This window comes from Canis aureus, chromosome 33 (assembly GCF_053574225.1).
Source record: "Canis aureus isolate CA01 chromosome 33, VMU_Caureus_v.1.0, whole genome shotgun sequence".
Taxonomy (NCBI): domain Eukaryota; kingdom Metazoa; phylum Chordata; class Mammalia; order Carnivora; family Canidae; genus Canis; species Canis aureus.
Window position 1 is genome coordinate 20857768 of NC_135643.1, and position 19994 is coordinate 20877761.

At 34.2% G+C, this 19994-nt stretch overlaps 1 protein-coding gene across 13 annotated transcripts in view; it reads left to right on the forward strand.

Annotated features, from left to right (window-relative positions):
* RAP1GDS1 (Rap1 GTPase-GDP dissociation stimulator 1) overlaps positions 1–19994 on the forward strand; it is a 164773-nt gene that overhangs the window by 49237 nt on the left and 95542 nt on the right. For 11 of the 13 annotated variants that reach the window (XR_013371299.1, XR_013371304.1, XR_013371303.1 and 8 more), the window contains exons 3-4: positions 13890–14012; positions 17746–17871. Coding sequence is in view for 6 of the 13 variants with exons in the window: in XM_077882960.1 (XP_077739086.1) it covers positions 13890–14012; positions 17746–17871 (249 nt within the window). In the remaining 7 variants the exon portion in view is untranslated. Of the gene's footprint in view, positions 1–13889; positions 14075–17745; positions 17872–19994 lie in introns of those variants that run through there. The other 2 variants (XM_077882964.1, XM_077882965.1) reach the window with 2 other exon arrangements.

The window sequence follows — 19994 nt, forward strand, 5'->3', positions numbered from 1 at the left end:
TTGCAACTATTACAGCATCAATAAATGTAACCTGGTTGCTCCATCTTCAGTATTCTATAACAGTTTATACATCCCTCTGAACTTAGCATATATTAATTGTGTATGCCTTTTTCATTTATTCAGCTACAAACTCTTTAAGGGCAGGGCAATTCTATTCAAGTAGCATTAATTTGGTACCACCATACATTAGTTGGTACTTTGCCCTGGAGAGCTCAAATAGACAAGTAATAAGATAAATTTTAATACAGATTAATGCATTATGTAGTAGAGCTAATTACTAAGTATTGGGGAAATAGCTGGATTCAAGTATTATAAGAGCCAAAGTGTCACATAGAGACTGACATTTCATCTGGATCCTGATGGATAAATCTGTGTTTTATAGTTGTACACTTCTTCTTCTACCTGCCTCGTCTTTGAATCTTGAATAATACCAACCATCTACTTATTCTGCTTCCCAGTTCTGGTAGCCTTTGGCTGTTGGGGAAAAGAAAAAAAAAACCACCCAGTTGTGTGGAATGTTTCTATTACAAATTTAGAGTCTCTAGCCTCAGCTAGTAATACTTTCACATATTCCTTTTTTGTAGGATATATTTTTCTCCTTTTCTGCTTAGAATATGCTTAATTGCCCTTCAAAACTCAGCTCAAATGCTACCTTCTTATTAGCATTATTACTGAATTTTCTTTTTAAAAATTTCAGCTTTGTCTTTCATGTAAATGAACTACCAACTTTGTTAGACTGTATCTTCTTTGTCTTTAATTTACAGCTTAAAATATCTCTGTGACTTTGAAAAATGACCTTACCTTTTATATGATTCAATTTTTTCACATGTGAAATAACAGGGATAATATCTTGAGTAACACTAGAGCCCTGCAAGCCCTGCAAAATTTCTGTGATCTTTATGGAGCTGTGATTGCTTCCCATTTATATCTGTTATATATAACTTCACTGTGGTATCAGTCACATTGAATTGTGATAATTTGTTCACCTTTCTCTTACTAGACATTTTTCTGAGGATATGATTTGTATCCTGTTTATCTTTTGTTCCCAACATAGTAGGGACTCAAAAATAAATTTTTTGAATGATCTCATCTACTTCCAAGTCTTCAGCTATCAAACAAGTGCCAAGAACTTGAGAAACAATTACAGCATTGTGTGTGAGTATCGGAGGAGAGGTGCGAACTTGATAAGCAGAATCATCATGCTGGATTTTGAAAATATAGTGTCCTTACCCAGGTAATGAGAGGGCCTAAGGATTATGGAAGAACATTCCAAGCAAAAGAAACAACATGCATAAAGTCACAGTGGTAGGAGAAAATGTAGTTCAATAAGAAACAAACATGTTGGGTGCAGCCAGGAAAAAAAAAGGGGGGGCGGGGGGATACAATGCAAGAGATGATAAATGGAAAAGGGAGTAAGGGTTCAAACTATGAAAGGACTTTTATGCCATGTGTCTTTGTCTCCTTAGGCTTCTATAACAAATTACCACTGACTGGGTGGCAGTGCTAACAGTTCTGAGGGTTGGGAAGTCCAAGTCAAGGCAGTGGCAGATTCAGTGTCTGGTGAGACCTACTTCTGATTCACAGACAACTGTCTTTTTGCTAGAACTCACATGGTAGAAGAAGTGAGGCATCTCTCTGGAGTCTCTTTTGTAAGGTCACAAGTCCAATTCATGGGAACTCTTCCTATGACCTAATATCCCAAAGGCCCCACCTCCTAATAGCATCACACTGGGGTTAGGTTTCAACATATGAATGGCAGGTTGGGGGAGGAGGACACATACATTCCATCTTTAGCACCATGTTAGAGAAATCCGCAAAAGCAAATATAAATCAGATTCGTGTTTTGAAAAGATCATTGTGGTGGCAGATTAAAAGAAGTGTTGGGGGATAACCAAGAATAAGGAGGAGGAAGAGGACAGCTTTTCTTAGAAATAAGAGATAAGGATAGGTAATGTCATAGATAAGCTTAGATGTGAAGGAACAAAATACTTGCACTCTGAATTATCAGGAAAGGTTATCTGTTGACCATGATGGAGAACATGGCATATATAGAGAATAGTAAATGTTTAGAATTGCTGGCTTAGGAAATGTGAAAGGGAAGTGACCAGGGATAAATAAAAGGATTACTGAGCAATGTTGAAGGTACAATTAAAATTGTAAAATGTGAATTTGTGTGATACCAGCTATCATACTTAATAACATTTTAAAATTGGAGAACAGGAAGAAGTATGTGGCTGGATTCATCCAGTGTCCAGGATTGAATGGCAAGGTGAAATAGATGGATAGGGTTTTAGGAAACTGAGATAATACTAGAATTGCTGAAATCATTGATCATTTTGTTCAGAGTAGGTAGGGATGAAATCAGTCATGGAAAGGGCTGATAGACTGGGAAAAGGAGTAGTTGAATGAATAGAGGTTTCAGTGAGATTAAAAAATATTCACAACTAATAAGTAAATAAAATACATGATAAAATAGAAGACTGATCAGAAAGTGATTTCCAAATTTAAGCTTTTAGCTATGGAGCAGCTCTATAATGATGAAGGGGACAGTGCCCTGGGTGTTATGTGTGGTGGATTGTTAAAGAGCAGTAGAGAATTAGGTCATTTATTAAAGTCAGGGAATGTGAGGTCAACTTATTAACTTCATTATATAGATTCAGAGTTGTTCAGAATGATGGCAGGAATTGAGAGGAGAGGAGAGAGAACTCAAGAATAAGATCCAGTGTACTTGATTGAAATAATAGTGATGAGAACAGTGTCACCGGATGGTAGAAGTTGAAAAGATAGAAATTGTTTTTTTTTTAACTTTTTTTTAAATTGTATTTATTTATTCATGAGACAGAGAGAGAGAGAAAGAGAGAGAGGCAGAGACACAGGCAGAGGAAGAAGCAGGCTCCATGCAGGGAGCCCGACGTGGGACTTGATCTTGGGTCTCCAGGATCACACTCCGGGCTGCAGGTGGCGCTAAACTGCTGCGCCACCCGGGCTGCCCTAGAAATTGTTTTTGAGTGAAGCTAGAGGACAAATGGTTTAGAAAATATATTTTTGAGCTAAGAGAATGCCAGCTGGAGCTCCGAGTCCTGAGTCTTGGAGTAGAAGGGGAGGAAAAGAGAGTTGAAGAGTTCTGCTTAAGAGCACTTCAATGGAAGTCTTCAGAGAAGGGTTCCAGCTACAGTGAAGGCAGGAAGGTAGAGTTCTGGGAGTCTGGTGTTTGTATAGGATAGTTAAGGGATCCAAAGGGAACAGTAAAGAAGGGTTCAGATGAGGCTTGAAGAAGTGATGGGAAAGTTTTATTAACCATCTCACAATTATTCTTTTCCCAGTTACTGTGCTCTTTATAGCTTGGGAAATTATCATCCATTTTCTCATTTATGATCTTTTTTCCAACCTCTCTGCTTGGCAGAGTGAATTCTTTGATTGATATTTCCCCTCTTTGCTCTATGAATTAGGCACTGTTAACGACCTCCATCATGCTTTTTTCTCTTACCATTCAGATAGGGCCACCTGTGGTGCCCTGATTTCTCATTTTGCCTTGACCTTTACCACTGTTGGTCTGTAGAATTTTTACAATTTGATATTTGTCTTCAGTATTATGGAGACCTAAGTAGTTACCTCACAATATCTGGTAAATCCAAGACTAATTTGAAAAACTTTCAGCACTCATTTAGTGTGCTACGTATTACCCACCATTCCCTGAAGTCTACAAAGAGCATTTTAAGTTTTTAGAGCACAAATATCTCCAAGTTGGAACCAAGGTCACTTTGTTAGTCTTGCTTTTACTCTCAGGATAATTGGTTATTACGGTGATAGGATTGGGGAAGTATAACTGTGGTAGGGAATAGAGAGTCAGGGCTGTTTTTGAGGATAGGGCTGAGGTAGAAGATCATTTTGAAATATTGTACTTGGAAGAGCGTTCTGATATCTGCAAGATTCTATAATCCAAACTAGTTTCTTTATTCTCTAAGCTATCATGGAACCTTAAGTGGCCACAAAGGTTGTATGTGAGTTGTGTGTGAGAGGAGAGGAAAGTGTATGGTGAGGATCCTAGTGATGATAACAGACCTCATGATACATCCTTTTACTTCCACTCTGTGATATCTACTATATTCTTGAATCCTGATTCTAGCCACTCTGGATAAATGTTTTGCCTAGGCTAGCTTGGTCTCTAATACCGTCCATTCTAGTATGGACTAACAAAGCAATAAAATACAGAAAATGATAGTTTTGTGGGGGAAATGAGGTTCTAAAACAACGGATGATCATCAAATATGAAGATTTGGCAGATTGGATTAGGTGCCTCTGTACATTAAGTACAGAGTGGATTTGAATCAAAATATTATAACTGCTTTTATACTTGTCTGTCTCGCTGAAGATAAACTCTTTGAGGGCAAGGTAAGTATATCTCTTGTTAGCCATTTGCCTAGGACGTGGTAGATACTTAGTATTTAAAGCTAACTCAATGCACGAATCTAGTAGTTAGGAAACCTCACAGATGTTAACAGTGTAACTTACATTATGTGTAATGGTGATATCCTACTCCTTCATTAGCATATGTTTCTTAAGGAAAGAAGTTTCTCAGGAAATGTGGTACATGTTTCCTCACAGCTTTCATTTCATGATGTATGATGTCTGTTGGTTTACTGATAGCTTTTCAATCTCATGTATTTTAAGAGCCATTATTTAGTAACTATGTTATGAGCAGTAATTAAATCCAACATATAACTTATCCCCATTTTTTTGGTAGGTTAAGGTGGTCTGAAGTCTGTTTCTCTTTTTAAAGTTTACTGTTCTTGGGGTTTTTTTTGTTACTGCGGTAGACAAAGTATATATTGAAAAGTGTTGGAGAAGTTTACTTGATTCTTCTCTTTTCAAAATAATTCAGCGCAATTGTAGTGCTAGGTTTATTTTGAATAGAATTATCAGCATTTTACCAGTTGGTTCTTTGTTCTTATTCTTGATGTCTCTAAACACAAGTAAAATCATTATGGTCTCTCAAAATCTCTCATGACTTATTCTGTAACAATTACTATTTCAACTGACAATCTTGTATGTTATTTTTCTTGAAGTGCTTTGGTTTGTTATTTCTTCCATTCATTTCTCAGGGTAGGACTTCTTTCTTCAGTCTCCCAAACACACACTTTTTAAAATATGGAATTTATTCTATATTTATTCAAAATATATTATAGCCTACTACTCTTGTGTTACAGCATATAACCTCGTCATTCCCCCCTAATAATTAAGAACCTCTACCAAAATTTATATAAGATTAGTGATTATTTATCATTTCAGCATTAAGTCATCTGTTCTGAAGTGTTCTTTAACCTTTGGGAAATTGACCAAATTTGTTCTTGGTTGATAATATCTTCTTTTTTGCTTCCCTATTTTCAAGCCTTAATTAATTAGTTAATTCATTCATTCAATTTTATTTTGAGTATAGTTGACACAGTGTTAGAATAATTTCTGGTTTACAACTTAGGATTTGAGAGGTTTATACCTTATGCTGTGCTCACCCCAAGTGTAGGTACCGTCTGTCTTGTTACATGCTTTTATAGCATCATTGACTACATTTCTTTGCTCTTTTATTCTTGTGACTTACTCATTCTCTACCTGGAACCCTATATCTTGAGCCTCACTTGGCTTTTAAAAAATAGGCAACTAACTTTTAGTTCCTGTTCTCTAAGACTGCACTTAAAAGAAAATATTTAATTTCCTCCCACAACACTTTAAAAACTTTTGTTTTACTTAAGCCAATTTGATTTTACTTGGATTTGTTTTCTCTTTCTAAATAAAGCAATAGTAAATCACTACAGATCTTGATCAGTTCTTTGCTTCTTTTATGCCATGTCTCTACAATTCTTTTTTTTTTTTTTTTATCTTTACTATTACTTAAGATTCTCCTGGCCCCTGCCCTTTCTCCCTCCTTTTCTCGTAAACACTCCTCCTTTGGGGGAAGCTGTGAAATTTCGGAGAGGTGACCCTCATCTCAACCCCCAGGGTTACAGCGTCTATTCACTAAAATTGCAGGCCTAAACTGATGAATACATGGGATGGCCAATCCATCTGGCCAAGTTAATTAAATCAGATTGGTTCAGTTCATGTGAGCCATGGTACTTTTGGTCTTTATTTTGAAGTGGGGAGGAGAGGTGTAGGGAAAGAAGAGACTTCTGTGTTGCTTTCCTATAAGACATGGAACCAGTACAACCATTTTTCCTCCATGATACAAACTTACCTGATAATGTCAATAAACAGAAGAGGAGAAAGTTGAGGAGAGCTCAGAGAAATGGAGCAGGAGCAGGAAACTACTCATGAAGTTCACTATACTTTCAGATTTTATAATTATGTGAATTGTAAGCTAGTACATTCCTCTATTGTAATGTAATATTGGAATATACAATAGTATCTGTTACTTGCAATATGTCCTCATATATATAGGTTTAAAATAGATTTTCTGGCTGAGTGAAGTAAGTCAGTCAGAGAAGGACAAACATTATATGTTCTCATTCATTTGGGGAATATAAATAATAGTGAAAGGGAATATAAGGGAAGGGAGAAGAAATGTGTGGGAAATATCAGAAAGGGAGACAGAACGTAAAGACTGCTAACTCTGGGAACTAGGGGTGGTGGAAGGGGAGGAGGGCGGGGGGTGGGAGTGAATGGGTGACGGGCACTGGGGGTTATTCTGTATGTTGGTAAATTGAACACCAATAAAAAATAAATTAAAAATAAAATAAAATAAAATAGATTTTCTGTTTATAAAATAATGCCAGCATATGGTACAGAACTTAAAAATAAAGAAAATGCTTTTATTGTAATTTTTTTATTTTACAAAATTTCAATCATGACAGTTTCCTTTTTTAAAAACACTTTTGAGCATATATTCATGATGTTAAATATTTTAAGATATTTCTAATGAATTTAAAATGCTCTATTGGATAGATAGGCCACAATGGTAGTTATCTATTGTTGGACATTTCTTAATTACAACTCAATTTGATACTGTGAGCTGTTAAGCTCCATCTTCTTTGGCCCAGGTTATGGTAATGTCAATTTTTTAAAAAGATTTTATTTATTCATGAGAGACACAGAAAGAGAGAGGCAGAGACATAGGCAGAGGGAGAAGCAGGCTCCATGCAGGCAACCTAATGCAGGACTTGATCCTGGTACGTGATCCTTGATCACGCCCTGAGCGGAAGGCAGATGCGCTTAACTGCTGAGCCACCCAGGCGTCCCAGTAATGTCAATTTTAAGTGACTCCTTACTTTTTTTTCCTTTTCTATGTACCTTTTTGTTGCTTGTTTTCCTGGAAAAGTAGAATAAATTTTATATCACGCTGACTTGTTCACATTAAGTATTATTTCGTTAAGTGCGTTTCTTGGATCAATCCTTTTTTTTATGATGCTCCAGTAAGAAATGATTGTTTATTTGAGAAACAGTGTATAATCCTATAGGCTTGTAGTAAACATTAATAAAATAAGGATTTTAAAGAATCCTACTGAATCCTACAATGTCAAATCTCTTTTGCTTTCTTTATATTTTCACCTAAGGTACTTGACAGCAGGGTGGAGATGGGTCTTTTACTAAAAATATTCCTTCACTGTGTTTTACTATAACCTCATTGTCTTAATTTGCAGTGAAGAAATCCACATTTGCTATCAGGACCGTATTTTGAGTACTTTAAACTTTTAAGTGAACAATTATGGTTATATACTCACTCTGCTTTTACTATAATCATTAAAACATTTCTTCCTGGTGTTTAGTTTCTCAGTAAATATCTTTCTTTTATTTTTTAACCACAGAACTCTTAATTTTTAGCAACTATTTTATGACCTAGTTAGTGGTAATTTTAAGGAAAGGAGTCAAACTAGTAGATCTCACTGATTATACTTTCAGTGATTTCCAAACACATAGCTTCTCCCACTCCCACAGCTTTCATTATTCCTGGAATTGAAATGATTACAAGACTATCAGAATCATTTATTGTAATTTTATAAAATGACTGTCACAACTTACTCTCTTAGTAAGACCTGTTTCTGATGGTGAGTCATTTTATAAATGGGTCTTTGTTCTGCCCTCTTTCTTTTCATGACTGCATACATTTTCTTTCCTGTATCTCATGTTCCTTTTATTTGCCTAAAATCCTTATTGGAGGAAAAAAGCTTCTCACCAGTGAAAGAAATTCCATTTTTTCCCTACTCTCTACTTCGTATACTTCCATTTTCTTTTAGAAATAATAATTTCTTCTTTGTCAGGCCCTTACTTTAGTCTTCTTATACTCAGCATATTCTTCTTATATGTTTTAAATCTATTTTAAACCTGCTTCACTTTCTCTGTACTTAGTTCCCTTTCTTTCCTTCAGTCACTGCCTCAATTTATTTCAAAATACTATACATCCTTTTTCCACTCATTTGTATTACTTTAGTTCTTACTCCTGTAAATATGTCAGATAAAAATATGTCTCATCAAATAATTTGGTAAATCTAGTCAAAGTATTGTCATCACCACATATCTTTAAATAAATTGTGGTAGGAAGAACACTAGACTTGGAACCAGAGAAACTGGTTTCTTTTTCCTTTTCCAATGTAATCTTATCATGTGGCCTTACTTGTCATATGAAGAAAACTGTCATATAAAGAAAAACTATAATGCTGCCTCATATGACTTTTTTAAAAATGATGAGATTAAAAATAAATAAAATGAGAATACATTTGAAATTACCTTGAAATTTAAAAAGAATACTCAATATGAATTTAAGGTAGTTGTTATATTGGTCAGATATCATTAGAAAGATTGGATGGAAAAAAAAAAAAAAAAAAGAAAGATTGGATGGCTTTTAATCCGCTGTCTCTAAGTGAAGACACAGAGTCTGAGCTGGAATTACCTAAAGTGTGTGTGTGTGTGTTGGGGGGGTGGCATTTCAGATGGGAAATGTGCAGTAAGGAGATATAAAATAAGATTAATTTGGATTATTACAAGTAATTAGTATGGCTAGAGTGTAGGATGTCAGTGAGGGAGCATCAGGAAACAGGTTGGGAAATATGATGGATGTGTTTGTTTCATTAAATGTTATGGTTGATGATTTGAAGATTGAAGATTGAAGTAGAGGAGTGACATGAAATTTACATTTCTAGAAGTTTATGTTGTTATTACTGTAGGTAACAGATGGGGGATGGGAGCTGAAGTTAGGGAGACTCTTGAGGACGCTATTGGATTTAATTAAAGTCAGAACTGAGAACCTGAAGTAATGTGGATATAGAAAAGCAGATACAAAAGATGCTAGTGAGATGGAATCTATGGAACCTGCACTCTGATTAAATGTGGGTGGTAGAAAGGCATTTACTAAAAGTAACAAGTTTATAATCATTCTAGGGTTTCTGGCTTAGATGGGTTCCCCGCCATTCACTGAGATAGAGACTAGAATGAATTTAAGGGAAAAGGGATAAATTTGGTTTTTGGAGTATTAAATTTTACGTATCTATGGCATATCAAAGTGCAAATTCTTTGTTTTCAGTTGGATAAAAGAAGAGAGGATTTGGAACTTGTCTGTGTGGTAGTATACACACATATGATGAAATGATGCCCTGCATTTGGGTCAAATCACCTAGACACAGGGCCAGGTCTTTTTTTTAAACCATATTCTAAAAATCCACCCTTTGAGAAGTAATACATAGTTCCCTAGGAAAGGAGACACATGGCCCTTTGAGTCATGAGTCATATTCTTGGTCCTTGCAGTCAGTGCGAAATCTGCGTCTTTTCTTCATAGTCTGTCATAAGGATCGCTTGGACATGTAATGTAAAGATACCAGCTCTTTAATTGTTCATATAACTTTAAGTAAAAATTCAAACACTTTTTATTACTCTAAAACAATACTATCTAATCTAAATACATTTTTAATCTAATAGCGTTACAGTAATAGCAGTCATTATTTTTGTTTTTCTAACTTAGAGTTTAAATTGGTTATCAGATGCTTTCCATTAATTTATTCTCGTGTAGTCTATCTGCTGACATCATAAATTCAGCTTGTCTTAGTAATGTACCTGAAAACCTCCTTTTAGTGTTTAATTGTAAAGCCAGTTATTTTAACTTATTTACTTAGCAGCTTTTTTGGGAACTTTAATCTTTCTAGAAGAAATTATTGGTTCCTTCTGATTCCACTTATTCTCTCCTCCTGGGTTATTTATTGTCCTTGATAAGTTATATGAGTACTTCTTTTAACTTCTCCTATATGGCATTGTATGGCATTGACATTGTGGCCTGGCTTCTTGATTTACTCTTCTTTCAAGTTTCTCCGACCCAATTGCCCACTTTTCTCTGTTCTTTCTGTCACTGGCAGTTTCATAACTAAGTTGCCTCCTTGCCATCAAGGTTAGGTGGAGTGTGAACATAGGACTACAGGGACAGAATGAGTGCTTGCAGAACTGCAAGGCCACAGTGATGGATGGCTATGACTCCTGTAGTTGCTCCCACAGACACTACTGTTGAGTAGCAATTGTCCTTCATATATGGCTTCTTCAAAATTCAAGGACTGTCAGCTGCTTATAATTTGTAGGCATACTCAAGCATTTTTATGACTGCACCTAAATGTGAAGGAGGAGAAAGATACTGAATTGATTCCTACAGACCTTTAAAAGGAGTGTAGTTAAAATGTCAATAGTAGTTTGGCTAAAGATAATAAAAAGTCTCCCTGGGTTTTTTTTGTTTTGTTTTGTTTTGTTTCGTTTGTTTGTTTTTTGTTTTTAAGACTCCTGATCACAGTGTGCGATTTGTTTACAAGTAGCCAGTCATTTAGATTGCAAATACTAACCGCTGACTACTTCTTAAAGTTCTTTTAAAATTATTTCAAGAGTACTCAGAGATATCTGAGAATATCTTTTAGTTCACAGATAAATATACATTTTGAGATGCAGTAGAATGCCAGTGCAGGAAGTATGTATGAAATGAAGGCTGCAACTTTATAATTATTTATTGTTCAGAGGCATTTTAGTGATATGCAGTATTTGGTTGTTTTTATGCCAAGGAAAGAAGATCATTCCCAGCTGTTTAATTTGTATTTGAAACTTACACAAAAATCCACATGCTAGGAGGTTAATAGAATTACCATTAGATTTTTCTAAATTGTAAATCAGATTTATATGAAAAAATGAAAAAAATGGATAATGTTTTTCCCTTTTAATTTCTCTGACAGTAGCATTAAAAAAGTACCATTCCAAATTTTTATTTTAGTACAACTATTTTCCCAATTCCTTGGATTGTAACCTGTGGCAGTTCTCATAAGAATGTAAGGGGGTTTTGTTCTCTTTTTCCTCTGTTGCCCCTGGTAGTTGAGCTTTGATGTTAAGTCATTCTTTCAGTTATGGTTAAAATGAGACATGCATGGGTGATTTTCACTTAACTGCTCGCCTCCACACACACACACACACAAATGCCTCAGCGTCACATCTAATCGTGATTCATGCCTTATGCCAGACTCTTGCTGTCATCCTAGCATCAGCAGATGGTGGGACAGGACCCCTGGGGCAGTGTGCCCCAGCATTCTGGGGTTGAACATCTTCTGGTAGCAATGGTCAGAAAAGGAAGGGTTTTTATATGGCAATTGAGTTCAGTTATTTTTTGTTTCTTCCAGGGGTAGGGGGATCAATTAATGGAAATTTGGTGTCCAGTTTTCAGGTAGTACCTTAAAAACTTATTTTTTTAGCCAAGAAACAAAAGCAAATGTCACATTGCATTTTATAAATATGCTTGCCTAAAGGATATTCCTGTGTTTAAGTGCCACCATGGGTAGTTTATGTTTGTAATAATCTGAACTATAAGAAACATAGTAAAAAGCTACACACAGAAGGGGAGGTTTCCTCTATTCATGGGTAAGTAAGTTTTCTGTTCTTAAAAAGAAAAATACACACACACATACACACACACCAGTGGATGCCAGGTAACACACATGTTGATTTGTTAGTGTCAAAAAATCTGAAGTTGTTATTTATGCTCTGTGATTAGGATGATAGTAACTTTAGACAAGTTTACTTCATCTTTCTGGGCTCTGTTTCTTCAACTAATAAATAAGGCTGTTTTAAAGAATCTTGAAAATATCTTTTTTATTATACTACATAAATATAAGAAACTAAAATAGTATTAGCTATATGAAAATGTACTAGGCTTATGATAGTAGCAGGAAGTGCATGGGTGGAGTTTCAACATTGGATAATCTTGGTCGTTTGATCTGTAGTACTAATGTCACAGGTGAGCACCCACATATAACCAGTTGCAAATAACCTTTTTTTAAGGTAATAAATCAATGGAAGTATATTTTTCCATATAATTTTCTATTTCTTCAGTCACTTCATAGTTCTAGCTTCTCCTGATGATGTTAAAAGAATATTAAGGTTCTTTAGCTCAGAATCCTGCATAGTCAAGGGTGCATTGAACAGTGGTTTTTAATTTTTTTGACCAGACATATAATTAGAGATGCATTTTACATAGAGTAGTACATGGGCATACACATAGCTCAAACTAAAGTTGCTTTGTTTTACCTTACTATGGGCAAATTTTTTTCCTACTCTTTTATTGTAGCAGATGTTAATTCTGTTTCTCTCTTTAACAAATTACTGGTTCTTGTTCACCAAGCCAGAATTCCTATGGACTGGGACCCACAATTTGAAGAACACTATACTAAGTAATCAGCACTTACTATAAAGAGTCTAGGGGATAGACTCTCAAATTATTAAAAATGATTTTCCTAATTCTCTCTTGATCACATCAGCTCCCATTTACTTAACAAGCAGTCTGCAGAGTTCCCTCTTGTTTTTATGTATATCCAAAGGATGTAAAGGATACAAAGGACTGAATTTAAATTGGATTTAAGTTTAACTGAGCTTTATAACTCTATCTTTAAACACATGCCATTCCTCTTCATTGTTCAGAATCAAATAGTAATTTTAAATTTTATTTCTTTGAGTTTTTCTTTACTTCCATCATCATTCCAGTGTTTTATTGTCTTTTATTAGGTCATTCTTTTAATAGCAGGTACATGAGTGGCTTAATTTCATAGAAAGTATATTTGTATTTTAACAAAGAAGAGAAGAAAAGAAGTAGGGGACTTTTAAATTTCTATATCAACAAATAGAATTCTGAATACTATGGCCTCATTGCTGTTTACTATTTCTCTTCTTCATTAGTGGTCATTTGGATGAATTCTATGAAAAACACAGTAGTCATTAGAACTTTATAGTCTCCTCTGTATGATCCCATATAAAATGACATTAGGTGGATTTTTTGTTCATTTAATTGCTATTAAAAATTGCTATCGCTGGATGCCTAGGTGGCTCAGTGGTTGAGTGTCTGCCTTCAGCTCAGGGTGTGATCCTGGGACCCTGGGATCACGTCCCTCATCAGGATACCTGAAGGGAGCCTGCCTCTCCCTCTGCCTATTTTTCTGCCCCTTTCTGTGTGTCTCTCATGGATAAATAAATAAAATATTTTTAAAAATTGCTATAGCATGTAGGAAACCATAGAAATCATATATATAATGATATGCCATTAAGAATTCAGAAGGGAAGTAGAACAAAAGCATTCCTAGTCTGAATAGACCAAGCTGGAACTAACATTAAAACGTAAATATGGTGTGCATATGGCATATTCAGAAATGATTTCTTTATAATTTGACTTTAGATTGACAAAACATTGTATTATAAAGTGGTTTGTGCAAATAAAACCTCAAGATAAAAGCTGCTTGTTGAATTGATGATTATACGTATATTTATATAAATGTATATGCTTGAATGTATAGTGAACTAATTTCTGTTATGGATAGTGCAAATTCTTGAAAACTTTATTGTAGATAAAGTTGTCAGTGTTGAAGATTTTCGCTAAAGTTCTTTGTGTGTGTCTCTTTCAGATATGGAAACGAGTGAAAAAATCCAAGGAAGTGGAATACTTCAGCTGTTTGCAAGTCTGTTGATTCCACAGTCTTCCTGCACAGCCAAAGTAGCTAACATCATAGCAGAAGTAGCCAAAAATGGTGAGGTTTTCCTCAAGAGCTTTTCTGCTGGGAACATCTTCAGTTTTACACCTCACTTGTCAGTATGTTTTATTAATTTATGTTTTAATTTTGTAGATTAGACATTGTCCATTTCTTTCTATTTCTTTTTCACTTTTTTCCCCATATAATTGTTGAAAATGACTATAGTTATAGTCATTCTGTTCATACATTTCCATTCCTTCGGAGTAGAATTAAAGGAAAGTGTTGCTAGTTCCTGCCACACCTGTGTCATGTATTACTTTGGTAAGAGGATTCTTGAGCTCACCATAGAGTCATTCATCTTCATTGTCACAGGAGAGCTCACCTTTTGCAGTGTATATGTTGATTTGTTTTATACCCAGGTAAACTTTCTCTCTCTCTCTCTCTCTCTCTCTCTCTCTCTCTCTCTTTTTGTCTGGCCTCTTCTACTAACATTGGTGCTTGACTGCAGCAATGCAGCTGGAATATATGTTCTGTTTTCTGCACCTACCTACGTGGGACATGTTTATTTCTTAAATCTCCATGTAAGAATACTATGGAAAAACAAAAATGTCAGCAAAGCTTAGATTATATAATAGCTAATCCATCTTATTAGAGATGGTTTCTATCCAGGGAGAGATTCTTTGGAAGAGTTGTATTTTAGCAGAAGTATTTGCACATGATTTTAATTTAGTTTGAGAAAGCCACTGACTTCTTAAAGTAGTTTTTAAGCAGAAGGAAAAGCCATACTTAATGTAATATCTTTAATGTGCTTCAATTTTCAAAGTTTGATACTAGTGTTAGGACTTTTAGTAATTTACATATTTTATACTTTAAAGAAGAAAAAGTTAAAAAAATTCTGGCTTCATTTGTGTAATCAGTATGGTAGATGACATTGTAAAGTACCAGTATGTGGTGTTTTTGATCCAGTAAAACAACTTGCTCATGTGTGTTACCAAAAAAAATTGAAGTGAAATTTTTTTCATTTATTTAGAGGTTCTCAAAATGTCTTTCAAATTCCAATGAAGTTCTGTATTGGTAAATTTTTTTTGGTCGCTAGATGAAAACTGGCCACCTATTGTTTGTATGTCATGTCTAAGCTACTGTAATTATAGTCACTATGCTGTGCTTTGGATTAAGTTGGTCATAACTGTTGAGATTCCTAGTGGTTTGGGAATATTTAGTGTACTTCAAGAAGATTTGAGCTGCTCTGAATAGACAGTGGTGATTACCTTGAGATGACAAAGAACTCCTGAACAGGTCTAGTTTGAGAATGAACCTCTAGATGGTGTTTATTAACCTAGACCAACAGCTATCTGAATCTTCTTAGATGCAGTATAACTTGAGTTTTAAGATCAGATGGTTCATTTTTAACTTCATGAGAATTACAATGTAGATTTCCAGAAATCAATTTTTTCTTTTTAAGCCTTTTCTCTTAAGAATGAGTCTATATACTAACTATAGCATAGATTCAGAAATTTCAAATAGTAAATTTTTGTGAAATGAATTGCCATTCCTCTCTGATCTTACTTAGTAATACCAGTCTTATAATACTTTGTCATAATTTCATGATAATTCTCCTGCTTTAATTTGCTGCCAGTTATACTCTAGTAGATGACAGCTATGTTCTAAAGACATAATAGAATTTTTAGAATTTATACTTCTAATAAGAGGCTTGTTACAGGGATATCACTAACCTCTACTGATTAAAATAAATGGAATACATTTAAATAGTTATTTCTTGCTTAATCACCACATTGTTTTTGTAAGTGATTGGCTGAGAAAGTGAATTAGAATCTTCTTTTAAAAACATCTTCAGAAATGCAACATGACCCAACAAAGTGGTGTTAGAAGCTCAACCTCAGTCATTTTGTAAGAATTAGTTAGTTACTAGTATTATCTTTTTTAACAAAAGACAATCCTAAGTATAAATGAAAAATGTCTATTCATCAAACTACATATAAAATTCACTGGTTCTTATGTATTCATGTCCCATAGTTGTCATCATTTTTCTAAAGAAAAACATAAAAAGCTAAGAGTTAATAATTATAGGGAGGTTATTAGAGAAAATTCAAACTCTGAATATACATTACTATGTAGTCTGACATTAAGATAGACTCTAACAGTGGTTTTATTTGGCTTATAGAGTTAAAAAAAAATTGTGTGTTTTTTTTTAAAGATTTTATTTATTCATGAGAGACAGAGAGAGAGCGAGAGAGAGGCAGAGACACAGACAGAAGGAGTAGCAGGCTCCATGTAGGGAGCTCAACGTGGGACTGGATCCAGGGTCTCCAGGATCACACCCTGGGCTGCCCAAGTTAAAAAAAGTTCTAATAGATCTGGTTCCTGTAGGCAGCTGCAAATGGGGAAAGTGTGTATATGTAAGGGTTTTAATGTTTGATAAGTCAATACATAAAAAGTGGATTTTATAAAAGGAAAAGTTTATTTTATGGTTTTCATCACAGTGCTGTACTTCATGATGATGCTGAATGAGTATGTAATTCAAGTAAGTTTGGGAAGTAAAAGCAAAAAAGGGAATACTGGATTTAGAAAGAAATAGAAATATTCTATTAAGCATTTATTGTTTCATGATAATCAAAGAAAAAAAATACTCCAGTAGAAATTAGCTTTATGTTAATAAATTGGGGTTAATATTGAGATAAAGTATTGCCTAGTCCTTATACCTCAACACTGAAATCCACTCATTATACAAAAAACAAAATTAATTTTATCTTCTATTGACACACATAGAAGTATACAAATATTTAGTGGTTTCTGCCTCCTATTGCATATTGGCTTCCACTGACTTTGGTTTTTTTCACTCACTGTCATTTTGTACGCATCATATTTTCAGCCTTCCCCTGATAGTTCTTCCCTCACTCCCCAGGAACTTTTCAATTTTCTGGAGTTCAAATTACCAAGAGAGGATCTGATTTTTTTTCTTTTTTTTTTTTTTTAGTTCATTGCTATTGTCCTGTTTAGCAGATTTTTTGAAGTAGAACATCTGATAGACTGTTGGCCAGCCTGTATATAGTCTGTCCTCAAGTCACAGTCCAACCGGCTATGATTAGGTAACAGGCTCATGTAGTATAAACTAGGGGTGTGTGCAGTGGGAACTCCTTTGGACAAGGATGACTGTCACAACCATTCATTCTGTAGCCTCTGTAATACTTTATATGTTTATTTTAAACATATTCCTTATAAATTCTTGGTGTATTTTTACATATATCCATCTAAAGTATGTAACTCATGTCTTTAAAACTAGCTAAAGAGGGCTGTACTCCTCAGCTAAAAAGTAAATTGGCTGAAAGGCAGAAGGTTTTAATGATTTTATTTATTTATTTATGACAGACACAGAGAGAGGGGGCAGAGACATAGACAGAGGGAGAAGCAGGATCCCTCCTGGGAGCCCCGTGCAGGACTCAATCCCAGGACCCAGGGATCACAACCCGAGCCGAAGGCAGATGCTTAACCACTGAGCCACCCAGGCATCCCAGACAGAAGGTTTTAGAAGGGAGTTTACTTTAGTTTTTGACAGAGACTGTCAACAAAGAAAAATATAACCTCACTCATTTTGTGTACTTACTACATTAAGTATTTTATAGAGTTATAATGGTACTTTAGAACAGAATGTTCTCTTTAAATGGTAAGCCATCTTAAACATTTTAATAGTAGGTATTTATTTTATTAAGGGACATGATTATGTAAATTGTGAATATTTAGATTGTTAATTACATATGTCTCTTATTTTCAGAATTTATGCGTATTCCATGTGTGGATGCTGGATTGATTTCACCATTGGTGCAGCTGCTAAATAGCAAAGACCAGGAAGTGCTACTTCAAACGGGCAGGGCTCTAGGAAACATATGTTACGATAGCCGTAAGTGTTGAAATATCAATGATACACTTAAAAACTTTTGTTTAAGAATTATGGTTTTGAGGCTAATTTCACTTTTAGTGTTAGCACTGTTGTTTCTAGGCTAAGACACTAACATAGGCCAATATTACTTAGCTCTGCTTCCTTAGCAGAACCATTGGAAATTTGGGCCATAGCATTCTTAACCAAGAAATTAAGGAAATTAATTCTTTTCCTCTGCTTTCACAAATAATACTTTCAGAGGAAAGTAAGTCAATTTCTAAGAAATCGGGGCTTTTAGTTTTAGAAAAAAATGTATTATCTTTTCAGTTAGGTTTTAGTGAAGTTCTGTCTCTGAATGAGAATGCTTATGAACATAGTTTTTTAAAGTGTCTAAGTCTGTCCAAATAAATTTTTAATTACTTGCAATTCAATAAAACCATTCATAAAACCCATCATCTTCTCAAAAGCTAGATTGGTCTACTGCATTTGCATTGACTCCATTTCTATTTGTCATAATGTCACACTGTCATCCTCACCACTTTCTATAATACACTGCTCTGCCAGGTAGAGAGAAAGCAAGAACTTGGGTATGAATATATTACAAAAATTTTACATTTTCTACTTCTCCTCTCCACATTTATATAAATAAAATACAGAAAAATCTTGAGTATATTCAGTGTAATTAGACTTACCCTGGATTTTCCTTAGATTTATATTTTCTAATCCAAAAACACATATTTTAACATTTACCTTTAAAGTCTCCTAGGAATTTAGTTCTATTTATATAACTAGGATAATTTTTACTGTTTATTTTCCCCATTGATTTCATACACAAAAGACATAGTCCTTTTATAATAGGCAGTGCTTCAAAAAATGATTTGTGCATTTAAGCCAGATAGAAAATAAGGTCATGAATATACTTATTTATAATATGAAAGAAAGAAGTAGAAAAAAAGACTGAAAAAAAAAAGAGAAAAAGACTGAAAACTACAACTTTCAGTTATAATTTGTAGCATTAATGGTAAGGCTAGCCTCATTTATTCTCCTTTCCTTACTTTTTCTGGAACATTATATATTATGTCTGAGGATGTGGATGTCTTAATATGAATTTTAGTATATAGTTTCTAGTCCCTAATACTGATTATAAATTTATTTACTGTTCTTTCATTCCAGTGCCTTTTATCCTAGGATATTAGCTTTATTTATAAAATTCTGGTACTTTATGTTTATAATTTTGCATTTTTATATTTAGGAAATTTTTTAAACATCATAGCTTATTATCATATTATATTAGCTTTCAAGGGTGAAATTATTTTAATCATAATTTTATATGATTAATTTTAACAATATATACTAAAAAAAAAATCTCTGCAGAGTGATAAAGATTGATGGCCTGTATTTGGGGAGCATTGATCATTGCTATTTTTATTCTTATCCTTCTGTGTATATTACTAGAATTTAAGTCTACCACACATATTCTTTAATCCTTGTTCTGTTTAGTTATTCTTAAATTATGCATTGTTTAACCATAGGAAATACCTGTTTTGAGTACTTTTGTCCTGGCGTTTCCCTTAGTTTTGGCACAATAGAAGAAACACAGTGATCTCTTGTCTCATATTGCTGTGATTTTTATGGGCACAGAGTAATTTTATTTCTGGTGTACTCTGAGGACCTTGAAGTTAGGGTAATAAGTGTGTAGTAGTAAGATTATTTTGATGAAACTGAAGTCCATTATCATAGTGTTTATTGCATCTATTTGCTCCATTCTTATGAGCTATATAGCGTAAAGTCTGCGGTGTGCTTTAGGCTATGAAGGTAATTTTTTTTGTCTCATTTATTTATAAACATATATAACCACTTCATTTTCATTTAATTCAATTTAAATTATAGTTAAGTGGGAAATTAAGCATAGAAAACACAGGCTATTTTTTATTATTGTAAAACTTATTTAAGGAAAATGAAGTTAGTAGTCTTAAGAACCAATACATATAAGGAGTGATTTATTACCGTAAGTCATGTAGTAAAATGTGTTCATTGTGCCATGCTGTCTTGGGCATATAATTTCCATGAGGCTGTATGCTTTCTTATCCTTTTATTTGAAATTAAATCTCTGTGAACTTACTAGTGATTTTTTCAGACTAATT